The sequence below is a fragment of the Rattus norvegicus genome, chromosome 4 (genome assembly GCF_036323735.1).
Source record: "Rattus norvegicus strain BN/NHsdMcwi chromosome 4, GRCr8, whole genome shotgun sequence".
NCBI lineage: Eukaryota > Metazoa > Chordata > Mammalia > Rodentia > Muridae > Rattus > Rattus norvegicus.
This window is the reverse complement of record NC_086022.1, coordinates 131,456,815-131,470,190: the sequence shown is the minus strand read 5'-3', so window position 1 is coordinate 131,470,190 and position 13,376 is coordinate 131,456,815. Positions and strand designations below refer to the sequence as shown.

General features: G+C 45.5%; 1 protein-coding gene across 7 annotated transcripts in view; it reads left to right on the top strand.

The window, feature by feature from the left end:
• Positions 1-13,376, top strand: part of Frmd4b (FERM domain containing 4B) — a 326,374-nt gene that overhangs the window by 308,544 nt on the left and 4,454 nt on the right. For all 7 annotated transcript variants that reach the window (XM_063285583.1, XM_063285579.1, XM_063285582.1 and 4 more), the window contains 5 exon segments: positions 1,752-1,808; positions 3,719-3,866; positions 6,089-6,208; positions 7,991-8,802; positions 11,877-12,009. In XM_063285583.1, coding sequence (XP_063141653.1) covers positions 1,752-1,808; positions 3,719-3,866; positions 6,089-6,208; positions 7,991-8,802; positions 11,877-12,009 — 1,270 coding nt within the window.

Genomic DNA, 13,376 nt, shown 5'->3' with positions numbered 1-13,376 from the left:
CACAAATGTTGGTCCACTATAGCTGGAGAGGCTAAATGGGCAATGCAGTTGGTTTGATGAGGGCTGCATTCTTCGCCTTCAGACATGGGTGATTAACAGTGTGCTTAATGTTCATGGCCGTTTGTCACAGCCAATTCACCCTCAAGCTGTGCTAGACCCAAGTGTTCTCCTTGTTGGTGGCTGGCATTTGGGCAGCAGATGGTGCCGTGGGTTGAGCATATATCGGAGAGATGTTTTTGTAAGTGAACCCAGCAGCTGACTATCCTGGCATCTTGCCTTCATGTTCCACTGTGACTCGAATTAAGAGAGAGTCCTCCCAGCTCTAATAAAGATTAGCATTTGACTTTGAATGGAGACGGTACCTTCACAGTGGTTTTAAAACTTACATTGAGGTGCTGTATTGGGCTAGAACCTTCCACCAAAACAGTCAATGCTGAATATGGGATGATTTGCAAAAATCATATCAACACATCTGAGATGTCTCCTTTTTACCAAAGGGGCACCAGAAGTGCTCAACGCACCGTGGCTGTCATTCACAGTCAGACAGTCAAGTATGGGTAATAAAACGAACAAGTGTGGTTGGTATTTATCTAGCATTTGTTGTGTGCCTGGAGCTGGCTAAACTCTGCCCGCCATTAGTTAATAGCTCCTCTCAGCACCGTGCAGTAGGCACCATTGTTATCCTCATGGCAGAGCTGAGCCAAAAGATCCTCAGTGAGATGAAGCCACTTGCCCAAGTTCCCGCGGACGATAAATGACAAAAACAAGATTTCAAGTCTTCTGATTCAGTGCTTTTTAAGTAGGGACAGTTTGCCCTCCATACTTGCACCCCAGAAATATTTGATGATATTTGTGGACATTTGGGGGCTGTCAAAACTGAAGGTGAGAGTGCTGGTTCATGTCTGTAAGCACTGTTTCTTCATTGCACAGAAGAGCTCCTTAGATCAAATATGGTATGCAGTCTCCTTTCAAGGTATAGAAAACATTGCAAACTAGCTTAAGAGCCAAACTTTGTGGCTTTTAATCTTATTGTAAGTTGATTGTAAGAGCTGATGATATCGCTCAGTTGGTATTGCCCAGAATACGTGAAGCCCTGGGTTCAATCCCTAACACCGCATAAACCAGGCACGGTGGTGTATGCTTGCAATTCTAGCATTTGGGACTTGGGCGTATCAAGGTTATCATTAGTACTGTAGAGAGTTCAGGGGCAGCCTGGGCTTCTATATAAAACTGTATCTACAGAAAGGAGGTGGGGAGGAGATGAGATTAAGAAAGAGAGAAGGAAAAGAGAAAAATAGTTAGCCCTTTTATCCTCAGATTCCACATCTGCAGACTTCAGGTCAAAATATTTGTGGGAAATGTTCTTTGATAAGCATTACAACAGGACAACTATTTAAACAGAATTCATACCATATTACGAATAATAAGTAATAGAGACAGTACTCACAGTGTGCAAGAGAACTATGGGACACCCTCAGATTTGCTATCCTTGGGGAGACCAGGAACCAGTCTCCCCTCTGGGTACCGAGGAATGACTAATCCATTGTAACATCTGTACAATAGGTCAGATGCTTTTTATCTCCAGTAGAATGTAAGTGATTCCGACAACAGCTAATTATTCTTAATGTACTGTAATTGCTTACATTTATCTAAATGGAAATAAAATGCGCTCGGTTGAAAATTGCTTCGCTGAACTCATTCTAATTGTATAAATGCACAATTATACTAAAGACAGCTACTTATATTCACAGAAGACATCATTCCATCCGAAAGTAGCTCTTTGTCCGACACCACCACCTATGATGATCGTAAGTGGCGCTTTTTATTGTTTAAAAATATTAGACACTGAGGAGCGAAGGTCATTTTTTTAAGATTTATTTTTACTTGTGTGTGTGTGTGTGTGTGTGTGTGTGTGTGTGTGTGTGTGTGTGTGTGTGTGTGTGTGTGTGTAGACCATATATATCTGGGTACCCAAGCAAGCTGGATCCCCTGGAGCTGGCGTTACAGGCCATTGTCTGACCCTTCCTGACCTGGGTACTAGGAACTGAATTCAGGTCTTCATAAAATGCAGTAAGCACTCTTAATAGCTGACACCACCACCACCCCACCCCACCCCCTCCTAAGATAATTTTTTAATTTAAGTAAACTCGGGCACAAGATGTAACTTAGATGGTAGAGTGCTGAACGTGCATGATGCCCTAAGTTTGATCCCCAACCAAATAATCCAGGTGCGTGCCTGCGGTCCCAGGACTTGGAAGGCAGAACCAAAGCAGACAGGAGTTCAAGGCCTTCCTTTGCTATGTAATGAGCTCTAAGCGTATGACCCTAACAAGAGCAACAATAAAGGGAAGCCTACTTGTCTCTCTTTGAGGAAAAGGAGAATAGACCAACTTCATCTATACAAACGATTAGGGAGGGAGGTCTACAATTATCATATATGCAGGCTAATATTAAAAACAGGTCCACTTAATCAGAAACCCAGAGCTTGAGTAAGCCTATCTGAAAGGGTGTTGAAGTCCTATTTTTAAACTTTGCATTTCTTTGTATTTTAAATAAAGGCGGAGAACAGTGTAAGCTACATGGTCTTTCACCTAAGGATTCCCAGCGGTGATATTTTACATATCTGGAATCCAGCATCAAACCAGGAAACTATAGTGTACACTTTGCATACCACGACTTTCTAAAAGAGAAGTGGGGATTGGTTTTATTTTCCTCAGGAAGAAAGGCACATTATGAGAATTAGATTTTCATGTCATTCTTACCATTTCCTATAAGTAAACAACATGTGTTACGGTGGCCAACATCAGTTCAGTGTGTTCTGGGATGGTATGTGTTTCCTTCCTATCAAGGGAAGGAATTACAAGGAATTACAAGGAAGGAATTCTTGTAATTCTTTATGAGCAATCAGCTGATTGGCTATGTGTCTGATGTGATTTGAAGTATTCCGGGAAGCCACTGCCCTGCACCTGTCCCACCCCTACCCCTCCCCTAGACTGCTTTTTTTCTGAGTTTCACGGTAAATAAAATAAAATCTCACTACTTCAGTGTCCTCCTTCGAGCTGCCGTCCAATGCACTCGGCATTTTTTCTTTTTTTTGAAAATGCGTTTGTTGGTGGTGAGCATGCTACATCTGCGCCAATAACACCCATCCCCCATAGGATGAGCCTGTGGCCTCAGAGGCCCAAGGTCCTCAAAGGGAACAATATCCACCTGGCGTATTTTCTTGACTTTTTGCAAGTTGGGGTTTCCTCCCTCCCACCCCCTTCCTTTCTTTTTTTTTGTCTCATAATGTAACCCTAGCTAGTCTGGAACTCACTATGTAGACAAAGCAAGCCTCGAACTCAAAGAAATCCACCTGCCTCTGCCTCTGCCTCGAAAGTACGGGGCTTAACGGTGTGCACCGCCACACCAGACGCCTTGCAGACTTTCTTTAATTAAAAGTTTTTGGAAGTGACACCGTCCCCCATTGCATCTGAGTGAGTTTCCTACTCAGAGTGCTCACTGGGAGTTGAGAAAAATTGGCTCAGGCCTCAGTATTTCTTTCTTTCTAACATGCCAATTATAAAACGTAATTACACAAAATGTACGCATTCCTACCAACGTGGCCTTGAGAAGAACCGTTGTTCATCTGACCTACCAATTCCTCTGGGAAAGGTTGCCAAGCTCTTCCGTTTGTCCGTTTGCTCATCTTTATTCATTACTGCTTGACTCATTTTAGCCAATGACTCCTTCACTCTTGCTGGGCAGCGACCAAGTTCAGTACCTCATTCTCCAAGAATTCTACCCCCCAAGTCTCTTGGTATTGAGAGAATCCACTTCAGAAAATCCTCCATCAATGAACAGTTCGTGGACACCAGGCAGTCCAGGTGAGTGGCTGTTATCTCAAGGCTGATGCCTGGAAGCTAAGAAGGAAGCTAAAAATTCTTCTTTGTTTGTTACTCGTCCTTCCAGACGATGTTCTTTTATGAAACCGAGGGAGGGAAACTAACCCAGAGGTTTGTTGTTGAAGCTGGGGCTTTTGGTTTGGTTGGTTGGTTGGTTGGTTGGTTGGTTGGTTAGTTTTGGTTTTATGTTTCTTTTAGCTTTTGGTTTTTGTTCTTGATTGGTTGGTTGGTTGGTTGTTTTTTTCAAGAGAAGGTTTCTCTGTGTAGCCCTGGCTGTCCTGGAACTTCCTCTATAGACCGGGCTGGCCTCGAACTTGCGCATTCACATGCTTCAGCCTCCTGAGTCCTGGGATTGGTGCTGGGATTAAAGGCATGTGCCACCACTGCCCAGCTGAATGGGCATGTTCTAAGAAGGCTTTGAAAAGGTCCTTAACTCTATCCTTGGTATTAAAGTCTGTGTGACTTAGATCCAGTTACAAGGACTTTGATGCTGGAGATTGAGGAATGGTATTAACCAGCTCTTCCCCCCCCCCCCCCCCCGGAGTTGGGGACCGAACCCAGGGCCTTGCGCTTCCTAGGCAAGCGCTCTACCACTGAGCTAAATCCCCAACCCCCTAACCAGCTCTTACAATAAACAAAATACCTGAAACAAGGAAATCATAAAAATCTCTTGGCTGCAAGAGGTTTGAGGACACGATCACCTGGCCCCTTTCCTTTTGGTTTTGTATTTAGGGGAGCATTGTAGTGGGGAGCATAAGATAGATCAGTGTACTCACCTCAGGGTAACTGAGAATAAGAGAGAGACAGGATGTAGCTAATCCCAATTTCCCCTTCCAGGGGAGCCCCCGGTGTCCTAACTAGTCCTACTTGCCACACCTCCAAGTTTCCATCACTTCTGGCAAACCCCCAGGAAGACTTTCAAGTCAATTTCTAACAGGCCTAGGATTCCAGAGTTTAATTTTATAACCTTGACTCTAAAGAAACTGACAATTTGCAGACAGTTTAAATAAACTATCATAAAACCACATGGTAGAATGGTTATAAATTCATCTAAATGACATTGTAGAGCCCTGAGCAGTGATGTGTACCTGTTAGTATAACATCACAGGCTGAAGAAGGATTACTGTAAGTCTAAGGATAGCCTGAAAGTCAGTCCAGGCTACCAACAGAGATCCTATCCTCAAAACTAAAACTAAAAACAATTAATTAGTTAATTAACAATAAAACGAAAAAACAGTATAAATAGATATTTTTCAATATTATATGTAACTTCAATTTTTAAGTAAATTTTTAAAATACAAAGTTAAGACCTCTTTTTAAAAATACAGATACTTGGGGTTGGGGATTTAGCTCAGTGGTAGAGCGCTTGCCTAGGAAGCGCAAGGCCCTGGGTTCGGTCCCCAGCTCCAAAAAAAAGAACCAAAAAAAAAAAAAAATACAGATACTTGTAATTATATACAGTTACAAAAACATTTCATGTTGTGGGTGCAGTCTCACATTATGGTTACCCAAATCTTTATTTTGTACTTTTGAGCTATAATGCTCTTTGCTTACATTCACAGGAAGTAGACAGTTGTGCAGGAAGTTTCCTTCTGGGCATCAGGGAGCTGGAGCCAGGATCTGTGTGTGCTAATCATGTGCTTTGGCACCAGTGTTATGCCTTCCCCTTAGACAGTTATGTTCTTAGCATTCGGGGAAGCAGAGAAACACAATGTAAAGACGATACACTTTAGTCAAGTACCAGCCAATAGTAGCCCACGGGCCAGGTCAACTCTGCCACCATGAGCTGACTGCCTTAAAAAATTACTTTCAAGAAATTAAAGGGAATGGGTCAAAAGTAATGATATTTGGTAATGTCTATAAGCTATGTTAAATTATGTTGGAACACAGCCACGCCCGCCCTCTTCCACACTGCGTGTATGTCAAGGCCCAAAATATTTACTGCTAGACTTGATAGAAGAAGGGTTTGCCGAGCCTCACCGACTTGCTGCCAGTTGATCCATGACCCCAGAGAGTCAGACCACATGTGCTTCCACTAATAGTCACCGAGGACCACTCAGGATTCTCACCTCTAGAGACGCTCTTTCCCATCCTCTCCCAAACACTCTTCCCATCCCTTTCCGGTAAACTTCATATGAACACAGGACAAATCTGCCAGGAGTATGGAGAGACTCACTGTTTCTTCAATTCCTTTGTAATCACAGAGAAATGCTGTCCACCCACAGCAGCCCTTACAAGACACTAGAGAGGCGGCCCCAGGGAGGACGGAGCATGCCCACCACGCCAGTCCTGACTCGGAATGCCTACAGCAGCAGCCACCTGGAGTAAGTACTTCTCCTCAGCTTCCTCACTGTCAGTTTTGGGTTGAGTGTCTGCCTTGCCTTTGCTGCCTTTCTAAATCTTTTTTTTTTTTTTTTTTGGTTCTTTTTTTCGGAGCTGGGGACCAAACCCAGGGCTTTGCGCTTCCTGGGCAAGCGCTCTATCACTGAGCTAAATCCCCAAGCCCTTTCTAAATCTTTTAAAGTGACTTTCTGCAATGCTCACCCTGACTCATTCTAACCCATTCCCTGCTAACTTACAGTTTCCAGTTGGTCAGTAAAGACCATGTACTGGATATGGTGGTATCCAGGCATATGTTGGATTCTTGGTACTTGCGTATTTCCCCACCTAGCTAGTACCACTCTTCATCATTCATGGGCAAAGATGAGAATCATTGCAGTGGGACTCTTGCAGAGTTCAGCCCTAAATGTTTTCATTTTCTTTTATTTATCTTTCTTTTTAAAAGACATGTATTTATTTATTCTATATGAGTGTTCTGCCTTCACACACACACAGCAAGAGGGAATCAGACCCCATTACAGATGGTTGTGAGCCATCCTGTGGGGTGCTGGGAATTGAACTCAGGACCTCTGGAAGAGCGGGCAGTGCTCTTAACCACTGAGCCGTCTCTCCAGCCCCTTCTTTTATTTTTAAAAGGTATTTATTTAGCAACACCACTTCTGATAGTTCAAGTTGACTTTGAACTCACTACGTGGCCAGGAGTGGCCTTGAATTCCTCATCCTCCTGCCTCCACCATCCCAGTGCTGGACTACAGGTGTACACCACTACACCTGGCTTACGTGGTGCCAAGGTCTAAGCCCAGGGCTTCACACTTGCCAGGCAAGCACTATTAAGCTGTAACCTCAGCCCTGTAAATTCTTTTTCCAAGCTACTTGAGTTAGTGCCCACAGCAAGCCTGTTATGAAGTGCATATCAGGGACCATTTCCATCTCGTTTTACGAACACAGAAGCAAAACAGGGATGTTGAACACCCTGCCCTAACTCTTACAGCTGACAGCTACGCCATGGTTCAGCACTGGTATTCCTGCTTTCGGTCCAGGCTCCACCCCACCTCCCCTCCTTCTCTCCTACTCTTATGTAACTGAATGTCACGTGAGAAGAGAAGCCTCCAAAGCCCTGTTGGAGGGCATCTTCCAGCTTTAATGCAGGCTACATATCATCACAGATATCTTCTCTAGCCTCAAGAAAGGATTTGGCTTTCACAAAAACAGGACCTGGTTCTTCCCTAATTCTGACTGTGGTGATGAGCTTACACTCGAACCAGTGCGTGGCGGGAATGGGTGGACTCTATTATGCAACCTACAAAGTCCTATTGAATTTAGAGGTTATGGATCTATTCAGCACGTTCTTTTCTCTGTGTTGCCTGTGTTCCTGTGTGATGCATGTGTGTGGGTGCTTGTATACTTGACTGTGGAGGCCAAAGGTCAACATGGGGTACCTTCCTCAAGCAACTCTCCCCCTTATTTTTTAAGATAAGGTCTCCCGTTGAACCTGGAGTTCACCAATTTGCCTAGACAGGCTGGCTAGCAAGCTTCAGCGATCTGCCTGCCACTACCTCCCTAGTGTCAATTACAGGCACCCTGTCTTGCTTTTTAACATGGGTTCTGAGGTCTTGAACTCAAGTTTCCATGCTCAACACCCAGCACACACTCTGCTGTGGTGCCATCCCCCCATCCCCCACCCCACCCCTGTCCTCAGCCTAGTGTCCTTTTCCCTCCCTTGGATCCCTCTTCTGCTTCATTCATCTTCCCTTCTCTCCTTTCAGACCTGATTCCTCGTCTCAACACTGCCGCCAACGGAGCGGAAGCCTGGAGTCCCAGTCCCACCTGCTCTCTGAGATGGACAGCGATAAGCCATTTTTCACCCTTTCCAAATCCCAAAGAAGCAGCAGCACAGAGATCCTTGACGACGGGTCTTCGTACACCAGCCAGTCAAGCTCAGAGTATTACTGTGTGACGCCTGCTGCCGGCCCTTACTACACCACCCAGACCTTAGACACCCGTGCCAGGGGGAGAAGAAGGTCTAAGAAACACAGTGTTTCTACTTCCAATTCGGGAAGCATGCCCAACCTAGCACAAAAGGATACCTTGAGGAACGGCGTCTACTCAAAAGGTCAGGACCCACCTCCTTCCGGTTACTATATCGCCGGATATCCACCGTATGCGGAGTGCGACCTGTATTACAGTGGTGGCTACGTCTACGAGAATGACACTGAGGGACAGTACAGTGTCAATCCTTCTTACCAATCCTCAGCTCACTATGGATACGACCGCCAGAGGGACTATAGCAGGTCTTTCCACGAAGACGAGGTGGACCGAGTGCCCCATAACCCTTATGCAACTCTCCGGCTGCCAAGGAAGGCTGCTGTGAAATCTGAGCACATCACCAAAAACATCCACAAGGCCATAGTTGCCGAGCACCTTCGTGGCTGGTATCAGAGGGCTTCTGGACAAAAGGATCAGGGGCATAGCCCACAGACTAGCTTTGACTCAGACAGGGGATCACAGAGGTGCCTTGGATTTGCAGGGCTCCAGGTTCCCTGTTCTCCAAGCAGTCGAGCATCTTCCTACTCTTCAGGTAAGATACTGGGGGAGGCACATCACTCCAAGGGCCACCGTATATCACAATCCCAACCCACCCCACACTACTCCTGTCCAGGGTCATAAATTGATCCCCAAGACCATTAAGAGTGGCGGTTATTAGGTGAATCCGTAATAAGAGCTGCCAACTTGAACAGCTTTCACAGAGCATTAGAGTTGGACGAAGCTGTCTGTAGATTTGAGCCAGGCAGACACCATGAGGATCTAGTCTGTGCGCTGTCCTATGTTGGTGCTTACACCAGCTTTGTGTGGTCTTCATCTCGTGTTGATAGCCCCATCTCTTAAAAGTATTCTCACCATTGGAGGTTGATGTTTTGAAAGAATTATGGAAGACACACAAGGCTAGCAGAAGGCATTACGAATCACACATCCCTTCCTATTGGCTAAGATGTGATAAATCTAAGGATGTTCCTGCCTGCATAACACCCACAGTAATTCTGATAGAACTGGTATTTGGCGAGTATTTTTTCTACATACTTTGCTTATCTTATCTCAGTGTGTATGATTCTCTACTGAATTGCTAATGTAAGGAATTTGGGGGAGCTGGGGTCATAGTTCAGTGGTTGCCTGGGGTGTTTGAAAACCTATTCCATGACACCATCATTACTGAAAACTCAGGGATTTTGGTAGCTAATTTCGATCATCGAAAGCATTCTCTTTCTAACCCTTATATGGGGTTTGGCCACTCCCCCTGCTCACATTTGCAGAGTACCTGTTTCACACCCTCACCTGTTCTAATTTGGAGAAACAGGATGAACACTGCTCTGCCCTCCATAGTGAGAGCTCAGTACTAAAAGGATCTCTGACCTCTACAAGCTCAGGGTGTAGTCAGCAACTGAAGGAATTTATGATTTGAAGAAATGCATGAAATCCTTAAACTACACAAAAACCTGGTCTTGAGATTTGTTGCCTCCCTGAAACATGTGTGGGAATTGCCAAGCCTGTGGAACAGTCAGAGTGAACTGCACCTTTATGATTCATAAGCTTGCTGACAAGAGACATTGCCATAGAAACTTCTGCTTGGGTTCTATTTTATTACTATTTCTATGACCTGGACTTCCGCTAGGATTATCCCACCTATGACCACATCAACACAGGAAGAGGCTTCTATCACTGTTTCTTATAGTTTATGGCCCTGATCTAGAGGACATCTGTCTTGCTCAGAGGACACTCTGAACTTCCTTAAAGTTCAGGGTGAAGCATGAAAAGCTTTCACAGATTACATATAGACAGAGCTCTACAAGAATAAAAGCAAACAGGGGTCTAGAAATTCTTGTGGATGGCCTTTGATGCACAGGGCTGGGTGAACACCCAGGGAAAACCAGGTGTGATTCAAAACTCTTGACTGCCTTGTCTGTTGGCTTCGTATCTAGGGCAAGGGTGAAAACAGAGTTAATACTTCCTGGTTCAGACCTGGTATCAGTTCCGCTGACTGTACCACCAAGAGCATTCCTCCTCACCCCAACCTCCCTTTGGCGTTTCAAGATAGGATCTTACTGTGCATCTTGGGCTGGCCTCAAACTCATAAGGCCGCTCCCGTGACTGCCCTACCACACCTGGCTAAGAGCATCCTTTATAAAGCATTAAGTGGATGAAATCAAGGCTCCCGGAAATCCCTTCTGGAATGTTCCCTGCCCCTACTTTATAGCTTTAGAGGTGTATTTCTACAGGCTCGAATCATTCACGTGGAGAGCTACATTTCCTGTTTCTGGTTAGTCAGATTTTGCACCACCTGAAGGCTTCGTGGTGACTCAGTTTCAGGAGTGATGGTAACCACCTTTTCTTGACAGCTCTGTGCCAGGGTGCACTTTTAGTGGGAACAGCAGGGCTGTAGGGCGAGTGCTGTAGTTGGGTGTGTTTTTATTCTTATTTTACAATCAAGGTGACTCTGGTTTAGATAGATAGTTCAAATGGCTCTGTCAGTCCCCTAGGCTGGCAGGTGACAAAGTAGGGCTTCTGTCCCAGCTCTAACAGTATGACCCCCACAAACTTCAGAGCCCTCCCCTTAGTGCTCAGTCTTGGAAACCCTGCATGAGGATCCTACATCTGTTAGGGTGAATCAGGCGGTAATATGGCCACTGACACATTTTGAAGTTTGTCAGTGGTGATTGCAAGTGGCTTGTGGGTGTGGAAAGAGGTCAGTGACCAGGAACAGCAAATGAGGAATAGGGAGAACCATGACCAGGGCTTGTCTGTGTGAGGCTTGGATACACACAGGGCTGTCGAGCCGCCTGTGCAGCCCAGGAATGGAGCAAGACTGGTTTTACAAAGAGAATAGCAGAAACCCAGTGATGACCAGTGACATTCCTTCAATCAGGCTCTGCTTCCAAACTGTGCCCTTGTTCTCTCCTGGTTCCACCCTTCTACAAAACTAACCTCTTCCACCTTCTGCTAGCTTCTCCCCTGGCCCCCACCACTTTTTATTCAACAACAGAAAATGCCCTGTCTTGCCAGTGGCCAGTGTTGCCTTCAGTAGTCAGGTCTCAACAAGTCACCTGGCTGGATGCTTTCCCTCCACAGACCTCTCTGCTTGTTCTCAAATACCATCTGGCCGGCTCTGAAGGTTCTCTTCCTCCATGAGAATCCTCTTCTATTTTTTCTTCTGGACTACTTAAAAATGTGTGTTATTGAAATTTTTTCTGTTAATAGTAATACTTACTGTGTTCTGAGTCTTTATTCTGCACTAGGCTAAATGTGTTCCTAGTTCCCTTCAGTCCTGGTGTTGTAACCAAGGAGAATGTGCTAATGCTGTTATCCTCTCCACACCTAAGGAAACCGAAGCTTAAAAAGGAGAAGTTATTTGCCCAAGTCACTCAGCCAGCTACTGATCCAGCAGAATGAACTGACTGCAAATTCTGACTCAAATAGGGGTCTCTCTCAGGGATAGAACAGGGGCAAGGCCTGGACCCATCCCCAGCAGGGGCAAATACAAATGAACCAAGACCGTTCGTCTCTCTGCTCTACACACACCTGACTGTGAAGCAACCTGAGCAGCAGATTCGGCTTGGAATATTTCAACTAACATTCTCTCTCTTCCCATTTTCTTTGTAGTGTCTTCTACAAATGCTTCTGGGAACTGGAGGACCCAGTTAACCACTGGGCTCTCTGAATACGAAAATCCAGTGCATTCTCCCTACACCAGCTACTATGGCAACATCTACAATCCCTTGCCCTCTCCAAACAGGTGAGAACGCGTTGGCCAGGTTCTTGGAGCCTGGTCCTCTTTGAAGGATGTGTGGCTCCTACACTGTGGTCTGACTGTGAAGAGGTGTAATGTAGGATTTGGTAGACAAGAGCCTATAGGCCCAACCCAACTGCCACCTTGTCTAGTAAATGTTTCACTGGAAAATAGCCTCACTCATTGCCCTCCCCGTAAGCTGTCTGTGTCCACGCTCTGAGGACAAAGCTAACTGGACTCTTAAAGTTTCCTGAGCTCCATCTAGCTCACCCAAATCCGGCAGTCCTTATGGCTATATGCTTTAAAGTCTTAGTCTCAAAGCTGGGCTTCTCTTTCTCGTCTATTTTAAGGGTGTGCTTAGAACTAACTGTATTGTGGATAATGTCCTTTCAAGTCTTTTCTGGAAAGGAGAAAACCTGCAGGGAAAACAATCCCTGCCCCCCAGTAAAGCCATTTGTACCAAAGTCCAGCCAACAGTTGTTGCGTTGGATCGCACCACTTGCTGCATTTCGTGTTCACTAAGACTCGGTGCACACTTTTTTTTTTTTTTTTTGGAGCTGGGGACCGAACCCAGGGCCTTGCGCTTCCTAGGTGAGCGCTCTACCACTGAGCTAAATCCCCAGCCCCCACAGCCAGCTCTCTTGTTTGTCTTCTGAGGTAGTCGCTTGTAGGCAGTGAAGGGAACACACAGTGCACACAGTGTGACTCTGAAGAACCGTGGCTTCTTGTGATGAACACGAGACTCCCCTGGCATAGATGATAGGCAGGTCGATGGAGCAATGATCATTGTATCATCCCGGGCTTATTAAAATGAATTCTTCTGCAGGGGAGGAACTAGCTTCATTCTTTCCTCTTCACTCTCCCACCCTCACCCATCGCGCTGTGAAGACACGCTTTTTCTGGTTCTGTTTTGTTTGGTTTGTTTGTTTTCTTCCTTTGCTCTTGATGTAGAGACTACAGCCTGTGCAGTGTCTGTGCTAGGGAACCGGGCAGGTTGACAGCTGCCTGCACTGGCAGTTGGTGTCCTGAGCTAATTGGAAGAATTCAGTCCCTCCTCCCCCAACTTCCACCCCTGTCCTTGTTTTTCTTCCCCACATTCCATGGAGTTTTTCTTGGCTTGGAATATTAAGCCAATTGTCTCAACTCAACAAAGGGTGTGCTCAAAATAGACTTTTGGTGAAACTGTACTTCATAGGACGTCAGCGGGCTGGGACTTGTATAAATAATACTTAAAAATAAGTTCCGCAGCAAGATCCAAATCTCGAGCCCCCAAGTTTGAGGTGAACCCTTTCAATGGAGCTCTCATCACTCTGGCTAATACATTTGCAAAGACTTTTCGTGTTTGGACAGCGTTTCTCTCCTTTCTGCTGACT